This window comes from Tiliqua scincoides, chromosome 5 (assembly GCF_035046505.1).
Source record: "Tiliqua scincoides isolate rTilSci1 chromosome 5, rTilSci1.hap2, whole genome shotgun sequence".
Lineage (NCBI taxonomy): Eukaryota > Metazoa > Chordata > Lepidosauria > Squamata > Scincidae > Tiliqua > Tiliqua scincoides.
This window is the reverse complement of record NC_089825.1, coordinates 134,388,819-134,403,954: the sequence shown is the minus strand read 5'-3', so window position 1 is coordinate 134,403,954 and position 15,136 is coordinate 134,388,819. Positions and strand designations below refer to the sequence as shown.

The following is a 15,136-nucleotide window of genomic DNA, read 5'->3' as shown; positions in this document are numbered from 1 at the left end:
TATCTGTAACTTTTTGGTTGGATTCCAGTTCAAAGTTTTCCAAGGAAAACTTTATAAGCAGACCACCAAAGAGAGGTTCCAATTGTGGATGTTCTCGTGGAATGCAGTGAAATGTTCAGGATCCGTTCGGACTGGCCAAACTGCAAATCCAGAATAAGAACTTAGATGTGAAACTTTCTGTTACTTTTATTAATAGAGCCTATTTCATTAATAGAGCCTCAGGCAAGAAGTGTTAGAGTTTATCCAATTTGGTTTCCGCTTTGGTTCACAAGCTTGTGAGATCTCACTATTTTAGGTACTCATTTTGCAATGGTTGTTAAAAGGATACAGTTAGTAAATTTTTGGTCTTTTTCAAGACAAATTGTTCTTGTGTGGCTACTCCCTTTCAGCTACTCCATTTGGTTCACTGCCTGCTTATATTAAAACAAACAAGGGAAACTTGTGAAATCTGGTTCACTGATCTCCTCTGTCACATCTGCCTTGGTTCTAAAATATATGAAAATGTCACCCATTTAACCCATTCTAATCAGATAAATTTCAGTGTGTGTACATGCATTGCATGCACTGATATGTTTTAAATATTATTTAACTTGCAGATAGGGCTGTGCAGAAATATCTTTCATGTACACAAGAGCGCATATCAGCAGAGGATAACTATGTCCTTTGTGTTCATTTTACTAACAACCACAGTAACTTTTAGAGCCTGAGAGAACCAATGAGGTATTAAAATGAATGCAGGCACTGTTGGGTTCTCCCTCAAAACTGCCAGGCGTTTCATTTGCAGAGTGGTGACCAAGTTCTACCAGCAAATACTGGCTTTGGCATTTGCTATTGATGAGATCAATGAAAATTCTGAGATCTTGCCCAATATCTCTTTGGGATTCCATATCTATGATAGCTACGTTGATGCAAGGATGACCTACCGCAACACCCTGGACCTGCTCTTTCATTCATCAAGGTTCATCCCCAACTATAACTGTGGCTTCAAGAACAATTTACTTGGAGTCATTGGAGGACTTGACTCTGAGACCTCCTCATCTATGGCGGACATTTTAGGTCTTTACAAGATTCCACAGATAAGAACTGTGCACAGGATCTGTTCCAGTCCATGGCTCTGACCAGGGCTGGAGGTTCTTTTTGGTTTCTGAGGAAGAAGTGAGTCCAGTCCAAGGTTGTCATAAAAAGAGCATTATTTGTCTAAAATCTAACAGCATAGAGAAGGGGTGTCAAACATAATGCCCGTGTCCAAATTTGACCCCCAGAAACAATTTATCTGCTCCCCCCATTATAATTGGGCTCTCCCAGCATGATAATTGGGCTCTCTTGAAGATATGATCTCTTATGATATGATATGAGAGATCATATGATATGATCTCTCTCATATCTCTTGAAGATATGATCATGATTTGCACATTTTCTCTTCTATCATTTGAAGCTAATGAGTTTCTATCTGAGAACAAAGTGCTTATTTCTGGTCAACATCTGCTTAATGATCTCACTTCTGTCCCTCAGCAGGCACCATGAAAGCTAACTTCAGCCCTCTGTATGAAATGAGTTTGACATCCTTGCCCTGTATTGCCTTGCCTTGCCCTTACAGCATTCCTAGGGGACTCATGGGGTGATGTGACCTTCTGGGTGTCCATCAGCATGGCCTGGGGGCAACGAACTAAGTCTTTCCTGAGATTGTGTAGGCTAGGCTAAGGGTTTCTAAAAATAGCACAATTAGAGAGAACAGTCTAATTGACAACAAAGTGACATATGTTGCTGAAAATATAAACTATGCATGACTATTTCCCGGGTTCTCATCATTAAGAGGCATCTTATAAAACAAGTGCAGTGAATAAAGATCTGAGAGAGCACTATATAATGGACTAGCTGCTGGTGAGGTCATTTGCTTTAGGGCCCAACATCTCAGTTTCTCACAGGAAGGTTAGGCCATCTTCTCATGGGATGAATAGAGGAATTTCCAGTGAGAAAGTAGACAACTTTCAGAAAATGGAAGACACAGAGAGAAGATGGCTGTCAGGCTCCAGGATTCATGAGCACTTTTCCTAACCTCACATCACAATGCTTCTGATTTCTGCACCCCCAATGGTGTATGTGTTTTGAACAGCACGTACACACACACACACACACACGCACGCACGCACGCACACAAAATACAGAGATTATCTTTAAATAGTTTCAAAGACCAGAAAATTCATTTATATTTTTTTTATTCTAAGTAGCCATGAGGATTCCATGCAGCAAAATTATGAAATAAAAAATCATTTCATAAATAAGTACAAAACATGACTATCACTTTGAATTGAGAGAATTTCAAATTCTTCCCTGTCTAATGTAACTAAATGATTGTTTCCAAGTTTTCCTATGGCTCATTTGAACCAGGAAAGAACGACAATTCCAAATTCTCTTCCTTTTATCGCATGGTCCCCGATGAAGCCCTTCAGTACTGGGGAATTGTCCAGTTATGTCTGCATTTTGGATGGAAATGGGTCGGCCTCCTCGCTATGGATAATGAAGCTGGAGAACATTTCTTAGAGGTCTTGGAACCCATGCTGTCCCAAAATGGAATTTGTTCAGCCTTCACTGAAAGACATAAAGGCAAACTCCATCTCATGATGGTAAATGAACTAATCAGTGAAATAATGAAAGATATGTCTGTGCTCCTGGAGAACAAAGCCAATACAATTGTTTTCTATGGGGGAATGTCAAACATTTTAGCATTAACGACCAAATTATGGTTCTCAAGAAATGTGATTCCTCAGATCATTCCTGGATATGAAATCCCTGCTGGGAAAGTGTGGATTATGACTGTCCAGACTGATTTTGTAAGCAACGCCTATTTCAAGATGTTGAATATACAACCATTCCATGATGGCGTGTTCCATGGGGCTCTCTTCTTCTCAGTTCACTCAAATGAGCCTCTTGGATTCACAGAATTTCTTCAGAATATAGACCCTTTGGAAGAGAAAAACAATGGCTTTGTGAAGATTTTCTGGGAGCATGCATTCAGCTGTTCGTTCCCAAAACTTGGTGTGCCTCCAAGGAGTAGAAGACAATGTACCGGAGAGGAGGATCTGGAGAGCCTCCCTGCACCTGTTTTTGAAATGAGCATGACTGGCTATAGCTACGGTATCTATAATGCCATCTATGCTGTGGCACATGCCTTTTATCTCATGTATTCCTCTAGAAGCAGACTGAACATGGAACCCTGGCTGGTAATGTTTCATCACTGACAGTGCACTATTACTTTAATTTCAGTAGCAAACATACCATACCATGATACAGGTTGGGCATCCCTTATTTGAAGTGCTTGGGACCAGAAGTATTTCGAATATTGGATTTGTCCATATTTTGGCATATTTGCATATACATAATAAGACATAGAGATCTTGGAGATGGTGCCCAAGTCTAAACAAAAAAAAATTCATTTGTGTTTCATATATCCCTTATACACATAGCCTGAAAGTAATTTTATACATTTTTTAAAAAATATTAAATTTTGTGCATAGAACAAGGTTTGTGCACGAAACACAGTCTGTGATTTTATTTCTTTAGGCAAAAAAGTTTTCAAAAAGTCATTTTGGCACTCAAAAAAGTCCTGAATATCCCATATTTTGGAATACTGGATAAGAGATATTCAACCTGTAACGTGAAGATGTCAGCATGCCATCGGCTACCAGATCAATACAGGACATGGCCACCCATCTCCTTTCTTAGTTATCTCCCCAAGCTCCTTTGATCAATGCATCAAAAACTCCACTTTATTAACACCTTCAGTGCTCTTTCATGGATCCTCTCAAAAGTTCAAAAAATTCTGTGAGAGCCAGAGTGCTGTAGTGGTTTCAGAGGTGGATTTAAACCTGGAAGATCCAGATTCAAATCCCCCTTCAGCCATGATGTTTCCAGGGTGACCTTGGGCCAGTCACTTTCTCTCAGCCTCACCTATCTCACAGGGTTGTTGTGAAGACAAAAGGAGGGGAGCAGTTGTGTACACGACCCTAAGCTCTTTGAACGAAGAGTGGTATAAAAATGTGAAAAAGTTCTTCTGATCAGTGTACTAATCAATTGGTACAATGATAGAGATCAATGTTTTGCCATATTCTCTGTGTATATCATTCCTAAAGGAGCTGTGGCCCAACGTAACATATGGAGGAATCATATTTCTAACCTCTTCCTCTCTCAGAACAAAAGGAATTTAAATCCATCCAGGAAATGTATTTTTCATCGTTTGGGGAGCATTATCACAGGCTATAGTTCTGACTATATTCCCATTGCTTTTTTGGCTCTTTCCATCAGCTTCACTCATTTCTTCTGAGGGTCTCATTCAATAACAGTTGTGGAGATGAGATTAAGTTCAACAAGCATGGAGAATTAGCAGCTGGATTTGATATTACAAACTTGATCACATTCCTGAATGACTCCTATGTTAGGGTCAATGTGGGGAGATTGGATCCTGAAACTGCTTCCGGTGGAAAATTCACCATTAATGAGGACAGAATTGAGTGGCATGAAGATTTCACTCAGGTAGAGTAAAGATTGTTTGGGGGAAGATGTATATTACCTGACAAAACCTAAATTTCTTTAATATGTGTAGAGAGACACAGTTACAGACCTTGGGTGTTTGCTGTGCGAGCACAATTCAGGCAAATAACATGTCAAGAGAAGGCCACACTTTTTCTTGTCAACACAAACACCCTCTCCATGTTTTCAGGTTAGCTGGGAATCCGCTTTAGCTGATCCTTAGAAAATTCCATGGGTATCTACATCTTGCTTACACAGCCTTACTTTGAGCAGACAAAGTTGTTAGGTGTGCTAATAAATGGTCTCTAACCCTAGCTCTCTTCTCCAACTTCCTGGCCAGATTTATGGTCCCATCCTAACTAGGCTTTAAGGCAGTGGAACCAAGATTTACTATGGCAAGTGGTCATATTGTAGCACACACAGTGCACTGCTGTTGACCATTTAGAACTGGTGGTGATGTTGGTGGCCAGCTTCCACAGTGAGTTACACGCAGAACTACAGATAAGCTGGCAAGGGGACCAGCAGTGGGAAGAACGTGGCAGGTAGGTATGGGTAATGTATGGGTGAGGTTGGGCATGATGCCATGGGCAATCGCATCTAATACCTTACGTACCCGGTTAAGGGACATTGAAAAATAAGAGCTTTTACCTGAGGCCAAAAAAAACCTGCTCCCCACTTCACTTCGGCTTATCCTGGGCAGCTGATTTGGGCAGCAATTATTTAAATTTTCTAACAAAACCGCAGGAGCACTAAGTGTTTTCCCTATCCAGATTCAACACTTTCCCCTCGAATGAGATGAAAGCCAGGTTCAATGCTCAACAATCCAAAGTATGTTCTTATAATTCAGGTTCTATTGAGACACTCCCTCACATTCTATTAAACTGTGATTACTATTCTGGCCAGTGTTTATACCCTTTTTCAAAGTCTTTTAGTGGATCTGACAATGACATGGTTAGACATTTACTAACCAGCAGAAACGAGAGTTTAACGACTATCATGGCAAAGTACTTTTATTGTATATATTCAAGAATTGTCTCAAGAAGTTGAGTCTAATGCATATGGTAAATTCTCTGTTTAACATCCTGGTTTTATTGATAATGCCAATAAAGGCTTTGATTTGATTTGTATGGGTGAAGAGGGGGCAGGTGGGATTTGGGATGGGAGGGAGTGGGTGGATACCAGCTGCAGCTGGTTATTATTCACATAGGGAGACCACAAGTATGTCCGAGCATGGAAACTTTAATTGTCTTCCATTTGTGTTTATGACATTATGTCTCCATCCCATAGAATGTGTCATGCATGAGCTTAAAAAAAATAATATTCTGCACTATTCATCACCCCTCTTGTTAACTGGAACATCATCTGTACAGCAAAACTTTCCCAAACATCTTCAGTGTTAAGTCTTCCTCTTATTTAAGGACAGGTGCCACCCTTGTCTGTCTGCAGTGACCAATGCCAGCCTGGTTCCAGCAAGAAATGGAAGGAGGGGGAGAAATTTTGCTGCTATGATTGTGCTCCGTGTGCACAAGGGTTGGTCTCAAACCGAAGAGGTAAGGCATTAAGAAATAAACATCTCATTATGTTAGTCTGCCATAAAACTGGACGCCTTTAAAAGGGGATTGGACAAGTTTCTGGAGGGAAAATCCATTATGGGTTACAAGCCATGATGTGTATGTGCAACCTCCTGATTTTAGAAATGGGCTATGTCAGATTCAAGGGAGGGCACCAGGATGCAGGTCTCGTGTTATCTGGTGTGCTCCCTGGGGCATTTGGGGGGCCACTGTGAGATACAGGAAGCTGGACTAGATGGGCCTATGGCCTGATCCAGTGGGGCTGTTCTTATGTTCTTATGCAAGGAGCACCAGTGTCCTTGGAAGAACTTTTGAACCTTAACTATAAAAAAAAATCTCACCCACATTCTGGCTGAAATCCTATACACATTTACCTGAGAATAATGGCCCAATCTTAAATGGTCATCATCAAGTGACTCTTCCGCTAATGTGACTGCCATAAAGCAGTCAGTACCAGTTGTAAAAGGTGCTCTGTCAGAGTAGTGTGTTGTTGGCGTGCTGGGGGGGGGGGTGGAGGCTAGAGCCTTCTCACCCATGGCAGCAGATCTGGAGCTCCTCATCGATAACAATAAGATGGCAGGGAAGGAAGGAGAGGTGAGGGAAGGGCAGAATGGGGCAGGAGGGAGAACAACACGGAGTGGGGGAAGGGGGAGGGTAGATTGGGTCTGGAAAAGGGGTGCAAGCAGTTCTGGAATCCTAATCTCCTTCCTGGACCCGGTCCCACCGCATGGGTCAAAGCAGATCTGAGTCAGCTGTTTAGCTAGTGCAGGGCTGAGTAGACCGCCCCCCCCAGCACCGTGGAGGCTAACCCCCACATAAGGGAATGATTGTTCCCTTTCACAGAGCTACAACTCCCGCCCCCCAGGATGCAGCAGTAGCCATTTCAACACCACTGCATCAGCGGGGGGGGGGGGAGAAAGAATAGGATTGGGCTATGTCCTATTTAACTCTGTGGGACTTACCCTTGAGTAGGCATGTTTAGGATTGTGCTGCAAGTCCAAGAATACTTGGAGAAAAAAGTCCAAGTCAGTCTCTGAGTAAAAGGATTGGTAACCACCACGTTTCAGTGTAAAATGCCAAACTCATGGGAAAGATCTGGGATTTCTTAAGTCCCCAAACCTGTGAAAAACATGGATCCTTTCAATCATGTAGGCCTTGCTCTTTGTCTGATATACTACCTGAATCAAAATTTCAAAATTTGGATCTCATCTCTGGCTCGTTGGCTTGGAAAAAGGATTCCTCCATAAATACATCACTGAAGATCAAAGTGTCTTAACTTTTCTAACAGTCCAATTCTATTGGTCTGCTCTGCCGAAGGAACACTTGTTCTGCTGGTGTCAGCTGCTAAAAAGCAACCATAAAGTGTGTCCTGCTGGCATGCCAGCAGGAAGGCCAGAACCTTCCCACATGTGCCAGCAGGTCTACTGAGAAGTAAGCCAAAACAGGGAGTTGGAGGGAGATGGGACTGGCGTTGAACAAGGCAGTGGTGGGTGAAGCGGGAATGGGGTGTACAGAACGGGGCAGTGATGGAGCAGGGGAGGAGGGCAGATCAGACCCAGGATAAGGGTGGGTTTGGCAGCAACGTCCCATATGGAATCTTGACCACCCCCCTCCCCAGGGCTGATGTGCCTTCCCAGGTCAATGTGGACTTGTGCCAGTGATTGAGCTGGTGCAGGTCTGAGTTGACGCATAGCAGGTGCTGGGCCCTGCCGCCAGGTAAGGGGACCAATGTCCACTTACCCCAAGGAGACCTCCAGCAGCCAAAACTCCCTTACAGGATGCAGCAGAAACTGCGCTGTTGCTGCTGCATTGCCAAGCAGAGATTTGAATAAGATTGTATAAATAAACTTCAGTAGCATCAGCCACTATATTCTAGCTGCTGCTGAAAGCTCCTTTGATTACTTAACATTGGAGCCTTTTAACATGGCAGGAGTTATGAAGTGGTTCTCATCTTCATCTGAAGCAGGGCACATATGCCCTTAGGCAAATTTCTCAGTTTGCTACTATTGTAGGAGAGGTCCCAAAATTGTTCTCCAACCTGCCAACTCCCCCATTAACTATACCGCTGTTAGAGGCTAATGTACACAGTTCTTCTTTAAGGAGAAAGACTGCTGAGGGAAAAGGGCAAATACCTCACCAGAATTCTGCTGAGGAACATCCATCCTATCACCTATCACATCACATCCTATCAAATAATTCCCTCATTTCGCTGCATGAGATAATGGTTCAGTCCTATACGCCACATACAAGGCAGTTCTTGCTAAAAATATAGTACAGGTACAACCTAATTATCCACAGAATTTTTTACCTGCAGTTTTATCTCAACACGATGAGAAGAGCCCTTTAATTTAAAGGAAAACAAAGTTGTTTAAGAATAGCCTCATTAATGCAAGAAAGGGCAGCCGGCTGACAATCCATCAATCATTCTCTCTCCAGGCACTTAGAACAGCTTCACTCCAAGACAAGCCACCCCTCCCTTCCCCCGAACACGTGAAAGAAAAATGATCACTTTGCATTCAATCACTTTACTTCGATCTGGATAAAGGGATGAATCAGGTCGGAGTGAAGCACCTGGAGAGAGACTGATTGATGGCTTGTCTGCCTAATGACTCTATCTTACATCACAAAGCCCGCAAGGCTGTTTTTAAATTGCCCAGCAAAGGGACGTTGTTTTTTAAATGGATTTGCTTTAATGTGATTTTTGCCATCCAGGTGAGTTCTATGAATGCAACCATTTCGAATAACAAGGCTCAACCTGTAGCAGTATGTGTTCCTTTTTCAGACATGGATTACTGTGTTCCTTGCAAGGAAGATCACTATCCAAACGAGCATCAAGATCAGTGCCTTCCAAAGAAACCAAGCTTCTTATCATATACAGAATGTCTGGACATGACTTTAGCTGCCTTGGCTCTTTTCCTGGCTGCAATCACAGCTCTGGTGTTGGGAATCTTCATCAAGCAAAGGGACACTCCAATTGTCAAAGCCAACAACCGAAGCCTCACCTATGTTCTCCTAATTTCCCTCCTCCTTTGCTTCCTCTGCTCTTTGCTCTTCATTGGAGAGCCACAAGAAATGACCTGCCTCCTCCAACAAATGGTTTTTGGCATCACCTTCTCCACTGCGATTTCTTCTGTTTTAGCCAAAACCATCACAGTGGTATCAGCATTCACGGCCTCCAAGCCAGGACACATTTTCCAGAAATGGGTGGGGAAAAGATTGGCACATTCCATTGTGTTTTCATGTTCCCTTCTTCAAGTAGGCATCTGTGCCTTTTGGTTGGGTATTTCCCCTCCATTCCCAGAGCTGGACATGAACTCACTGTTTGAAGAAATCATAGTCAAGTGTAACGAAGGTTCAGCCTCCATGTTCTACTTTGTCCTGGGTTACATGGGTTTCCTGGCCTCTGTCAGCTTCAGTGTGGCTTTTCTAGCCAGGAAATTGCCAGACACCTTTAATGAAGCCAAGTTCATCACCTTCAGCATGCTGGTCTTTGGCAGTGTGTGGCTGTCCTTTGTGCCAACCTACTTGAGCACCAAAGGAAAATATATGGTGACTGTGGAGATCTTCTCCATCTTGGCCTCCAGTGCTGGCCTACTGGGCTGCATCTTTTCTCCCAAATGCTACATCATTATACTGCGGCCTGATTTGAACAAACGAGAACAGTTAAGACGAAGACAACGATGAGATATCCAATGATTATTCTGTTTTTTCTATTCTCAAGGGCCTGATTTATGGAAAGAGTCTGTGGTCTAGCCAAAGGTGGAGCCTGGGATGATTCTGAATAAGAATCCCATCTACACCCCTCGCATATCTCCACCCAATGAAATGACTGTGATGTTTTCATAGAAGGAAAACTCTGTTTTAAACATTGTGAAGATGTTAACCCCTGCTAATTGGGTAAGAGGCACTTTTTCAAGTGGGTGCTCCTTTTTTTAGCAGGGGGAGAGTAACTGGCCCACCTCACCCCAACACTGTCTGTTCTAGTGGCTATCTGCTGGTATTCATTTGCATCTTTTTAGATTGTGAGCCCTTTTGGGACAGGGAGCCATTTAGTTATTTGATTTTTCTCTGTAAACCGCTTTGTGAACTTTTAGTTGAAAAGCGGTATATAAATACTGTTAATAAATACTGTTAATAATGTGCTTATGTGAGAGATTGTGTTTTTTCTTGGTTTCCCAACAGAGGTTGAATTTGACAATTGTGAACTTCAAAACTGGCCTCCAGATAATCTTCCTTTCTTAACTATTAAAATACAGACATTTTACTTGAATTATTTTACTTTAGCTTATTTTATTTATTATTTATGCAAGCTGCATCGTGGGAGGAGGAATAGGACTGGGCTGTAAGCCAATTAAAAATACATTGGACATGAGCCTCTATGAACAGGTTTGGAACAGGGACATCAGAGGATAAACATAGAGGCTAGAGGGCCTTTTAGGTGAAGATAGGGAGAAAGCTCAATGCCCAAATTTCCTCTCTTTAATCAGCTGGAATGATTTCTCTGGAACACAGAAGTGGAAAGGCAACCATGAGGCTAAGTAGTTGCGGTACAGCCAGCTTCTCAGGGAGACCAAAGAATAAGGCACCAGTGGGCGAGAAGAAAGGGATAAGGAGGGTTCAGGAGGGAAACCCAGTGAGTCGTGAGCAATGGTTTGCCTGATTTTGGGAAGGAAGGGGAAACTCGATACCCTGGGCCAGAAACTCATGCCAGGGGCATCCCCAGAATAATAGTGCTTCAAAAAGAAGCTGCTGCTGCTCTTTCTTGCCTGCCCACTTCCTCTTAAAGGCCCAAACTACTCATTCATGCTTTCTCTTCGGCAGCATGACAGGACCATTATATCAAACCAAGAGGAGGAGGATGTTGGTGCACAAAAAGCATGGGCAACTCTTATCACCAGGTAGTGGCCCTGACGTGAGCTCTCTGGTTGAGCTGACTGAGTCCAATGTGCCTTGCTGCACTGCTTAGATTAGAAGCCAGTTGATCTGATCGGATGGATCACACCCTATGCACCTGGGATTCATCACGCAGACTCCCCAATATGTGGTATAAAGTATGAGGGTGATGAACAGGAATCTATACTGGATTAACCAGCAAGTCGTGGTGAACCAAGATTGCCATTCCAAGAGTGGTGAAGTGGTGGCAAGGCCTTACCATTCCACCCAACGGCCACCATTCATCACGTACAATCTTTGCAGAGCCTCACGTCAGGTAGCTGCTTCCTCTGCATATCACTGCAAAGTCTCTGTGCCCCAACTTCCTGGGGGAAGTGGCTCCCTGATGTGAGGCTCTGTGAAGGTCAGGCTTGACAAATGGTGTCTGCAGAGAAGGCTTCACCATGACTGCACCATGCCCAGAACAGTAGTCTCGATGCACTGGATCCGGCCCACAGGGCATGGTTTGGAGGTGCATTGATTAGGTAACTGAGATTTAAGAGCATAAGAACATAAGAAGAGCCCCACTGGATCAGGCCAAAGGCCCATCTAGTCCAGCTTCCTGTATCTCACAGTGGCCCACCAAATGCTTCAAGGAGCATGGTTGAGTCTTCAATGAAGTCTCCAGTGGAGACAAGTTTCCAATGAAGACTTCAGAAATCTTAAAAGAGATGCAAATTGGACTGATTTTTGAATGTATAGAGAGCAAGTGAAACATGAATCCTTTTGAAAACCCACTGCTAAGAACGTGTACAGGGTGACCAGATGTCATAACCACAAAAGAGGACAAGGCATTCCAAAATGTAGGACATCCAAGAAAAATGTAGGACGATAAAATAAAAGCTGAAAAAACACTCATATATTGATTTAATGTGGCTCATTTAAACACTGTTTTACTTATTATTAAATTAGAAACTATATTACATATGATTTATTAAATTCGAGAAGGCTCTGCACTGCCTGCTCACAGGGAAAAGGTGGACATTTGGGTTCTTTTCTAGGACACGAGGCAAAAAAGAGGGCATGTCCTGGAAAAAGAGGACACCAGGTCACCCTGAATGTACAGCTTTGGCATTTTTTTTATTTTCTCATAGGAAGGACAGAGGTCCTATGATAGTGTATCCATTTATTTTCCAAGCATGTTCCTTTCCTTACAGATTCCATCTTATGGGTCACTCTGAACTCCCTACCCCAGTGGTTCTCAAGCGTTTAGTGTCAGGACCCACTTTTTAGAATTAGAATCTGTCAGGACCCACCAGAAGTGATGTCATGACCGGAAGTGACATCATTCAAGCATAATAATAATAATAACAGGTATTTATATACCGCCTTTCTTGGTCTTTATTCAAGACTTTATTCAAGGCGGTTTACATAGGCAGGCTTATCCAAATCCCTTATTAAATAGGGATTTTTACAATTGAAAGAAGGTTCTCTCTTTCAAGAACCACTACATTCAGGTGTTTCAATCCGATCTGGCTTCACATTCTGGCCTCCATCCTCCCACGCTCAGAGCAGATGGAAATAGCTCAGCTTCAGCTTGTCAGCTGCTTCAAGGTCGCACGGTGCCGGTGGCCTCGAACTGGCGACCTTGTGGATGTTATCTTCAGGCAGACGGAGGCTCTACCCTCTAGACCAGACCTCCTGCCCATGAAAAGCATGAACATTTTAGGCTGCAATCCTACCCACACTTACCCAGGAGTAAGTCCCATTGACTATCATTGTTAAAAGAATGTACATAGTAGCTTGTTAAAAGTACAGGTCTGCAACATCTCCCCAAATGCGATCACATACCATGGTGGCATCAAGTCTAATATATTAAAAATAAAATATTGAAATGAATGGGGACCCACCTGAAATGGGCTTGTGACCCACAGTTTGAGAAACACTGCCCTACCCAATTAGTGTTCCACTATGAAGCAGCAAACAGTAGCTGTGAGGTCTGGGTGGGGGGGAACCGTTTGCTTTCCCAGTTCAGCTACTGAACGTGGAGAACAAAGAGTCACAAAATTGGTTCCCATTCTGTAATTATGACAATTGCTGTCATTAATTTGCAAGACCAAAGTGCGTGTGGTTTCCAAGCAGGCCTTCGAAAAATATCAATGAGCCAGTCCGAGAATGGGTATAAAAACTACACTGTACAGTTCCCAGCTTGTAGTAGGCAGGAAGGGCTCTGCCCATTTGTGCTGTTTGACCCCTTTCCTTGCCTGGCTTCACAGCATTCAAGTCCTGCTTTCCTAACACGGCTGAGGGTCAGAAATGTATTCGAAATGCATCAGAAATGCATTTCTGCTAAGGAATGTATTCGAAGTGTCAGCTGACGTCCAGATCAACTTGTTTTCACCTTGGCAGAAACTCCGAGTTGGTTCTATAGAGGCACAAAATCCCTGGCTACAAGAAAGCTTTGCCATCGGTATGGCGACTTCTCTATTATTACTGCTGCTGCTCTTCCCTCCCTTGGTGTGCAACGTACATTCTGTGAAGTGCGCAGTACATATTCCGCATGAGTGGTACCAGCCGGGTGATATTCTCATTGGTGGGGTCACATCTCATATCCATTACCTTTTCCCTAATTTTTCCTTCAAGCAACAGCCTTCTCGGGAACGGATTCAGAAACGTCTCCTGTAAGGAATTATCCCCTCCACCCTATTTTAGGGATTGTGTATAATTGTATGACTCCACACTGATTGGGTTGTGTGTGTTTGGGCGCAATCCCAACCCCTACTTGGGATGGGACGAGTCCCTTACACTGGCCTGGGGGTGTCACAAAAGTGTAGTAAGGCATTCCTGGGTGCGGGTGGGCGGGGAGACGGAGGCGGGGCCAGGATCAGGCAGTTATGCCAGATCTTGACCACATTCCCAGGCAGCACAGTGTGGCTCCGGGCTGCTCGAATTTGCGCCATCTCATCAGGTGGCGCAGATCTGAGGAGACCCACGGGCGGCCTGCTGCACCACAGGATAAGGGGAAGCAATTCTCCTTGCCTTAAGCTGTGTTGCTTTTGGCCCCAATCTTACGCTGGATACAGCACAGGCCCACTGGCCTACCTGAGCACAAGAGGAAAATACATGGTGGCTGTGAAGATCTTCTCCATCTTGGCCTCAAGTATTGGGTTGCTGATCTGCATTTTTTCTCCCCAACGTTACATTATTATACTGAGACCTGATCTGAAGCAATTAATCTGCTGACCTTAATTAATCTCAGACCTGATCTGAGAGCAATTAATAAGAAAGCAGTCAACTATCCAGTAGACATTCTCATTTTCCCTGCTCTCTTATTCTAACAAATCTGTGAAATGTTTGAGTGAGACTATGTAAATTTGGGACTTGCCCTAATTGTTCATTGTGCGTCCCAACCAAATGCAGCTGTTATAATAGGTATGTAGAATAAAAATTCTGTTTGGATGACCGATGTAAACGCTCTTCTCTGTTGGGCTGTTTTGGCTTTGTCCCTTCATATGGATCAGCTGTGAAGTTTTAGAACAAATGTCCAAGGCCTTTATCTAGGGCCCTAGATATTTGTTCTAAAGCAAATAACCTTCCCTGCTGCATGAGAAGAGAGGGGAGTAAATAAGATAGGGTAAATGATACACCGAACACACTGGGACTTACATCTGTGTAGACATGCATAGAATTGGGCTGTGATCCTGTCTTACTTGCTGGAAACAGAAAACAAACACCTAATCATGGGATTAGGCTGGAAGAGGCATTGCCGCTCTGTTCCTGGCAGAGGTAAGACTTATCATGCCAGAAAGATTCCTTTCCCTGTACTTCCAAGAGCCAATTGGGAGCTGAGGACGACAGAAACGGTTGACTTTCAAAATGGCGGTCATTATACTTTGGCCTGTTACAGGATTCAGCATTTAAAATAATCTGACCCAGATGGAGCCCCTTTCGAACGCATCACTGTGTGGGGATTTAGGGCCCAATCCTATGGGCCTCAAGCATTGGAGCTCCAGCAAGGCATGTACGCGATACCCGGAGAGGAAGGACCACTGTCACTGTGCCTCCCTTCTTTTTTTTAAGCCATGAAAAGGCAGGAAGACTGTGCAGTGAACTAAAGCACCAGAAGAGGCAGCTTTTCAGTTACTCAGGGGAGATGCCCCTGGGCT

At 43.5% G+C, this 15,136-nt stretch overlaps 1 protein-coding gene across 1 annotated transcript; it reads left to right on the top strand.

Moving 5' to 3' along the window:
- The first annotated feature begins 728 nt into the window (after window positions 1-728).
- Window positions 729-9,782, top strand: LOC136653684 (vomeronasal type-2 receptor 26-like). The gene is made up of 4 exons (XM_066630568.1): window positions 729-958; window positions 4,341-4,530; window positions 5,951-6,077; window positions 8,881-9,782. Exons 1-4 carry the CDS (start codon window positions 729-731, stop codon window positions 9,780-9,782), a joined length of 1,449 nt encoding a protein of 482 aa, XP_066486665.1.
- Window positions 9,783-15,136: the final 5,354 nt, after the last annotated feature.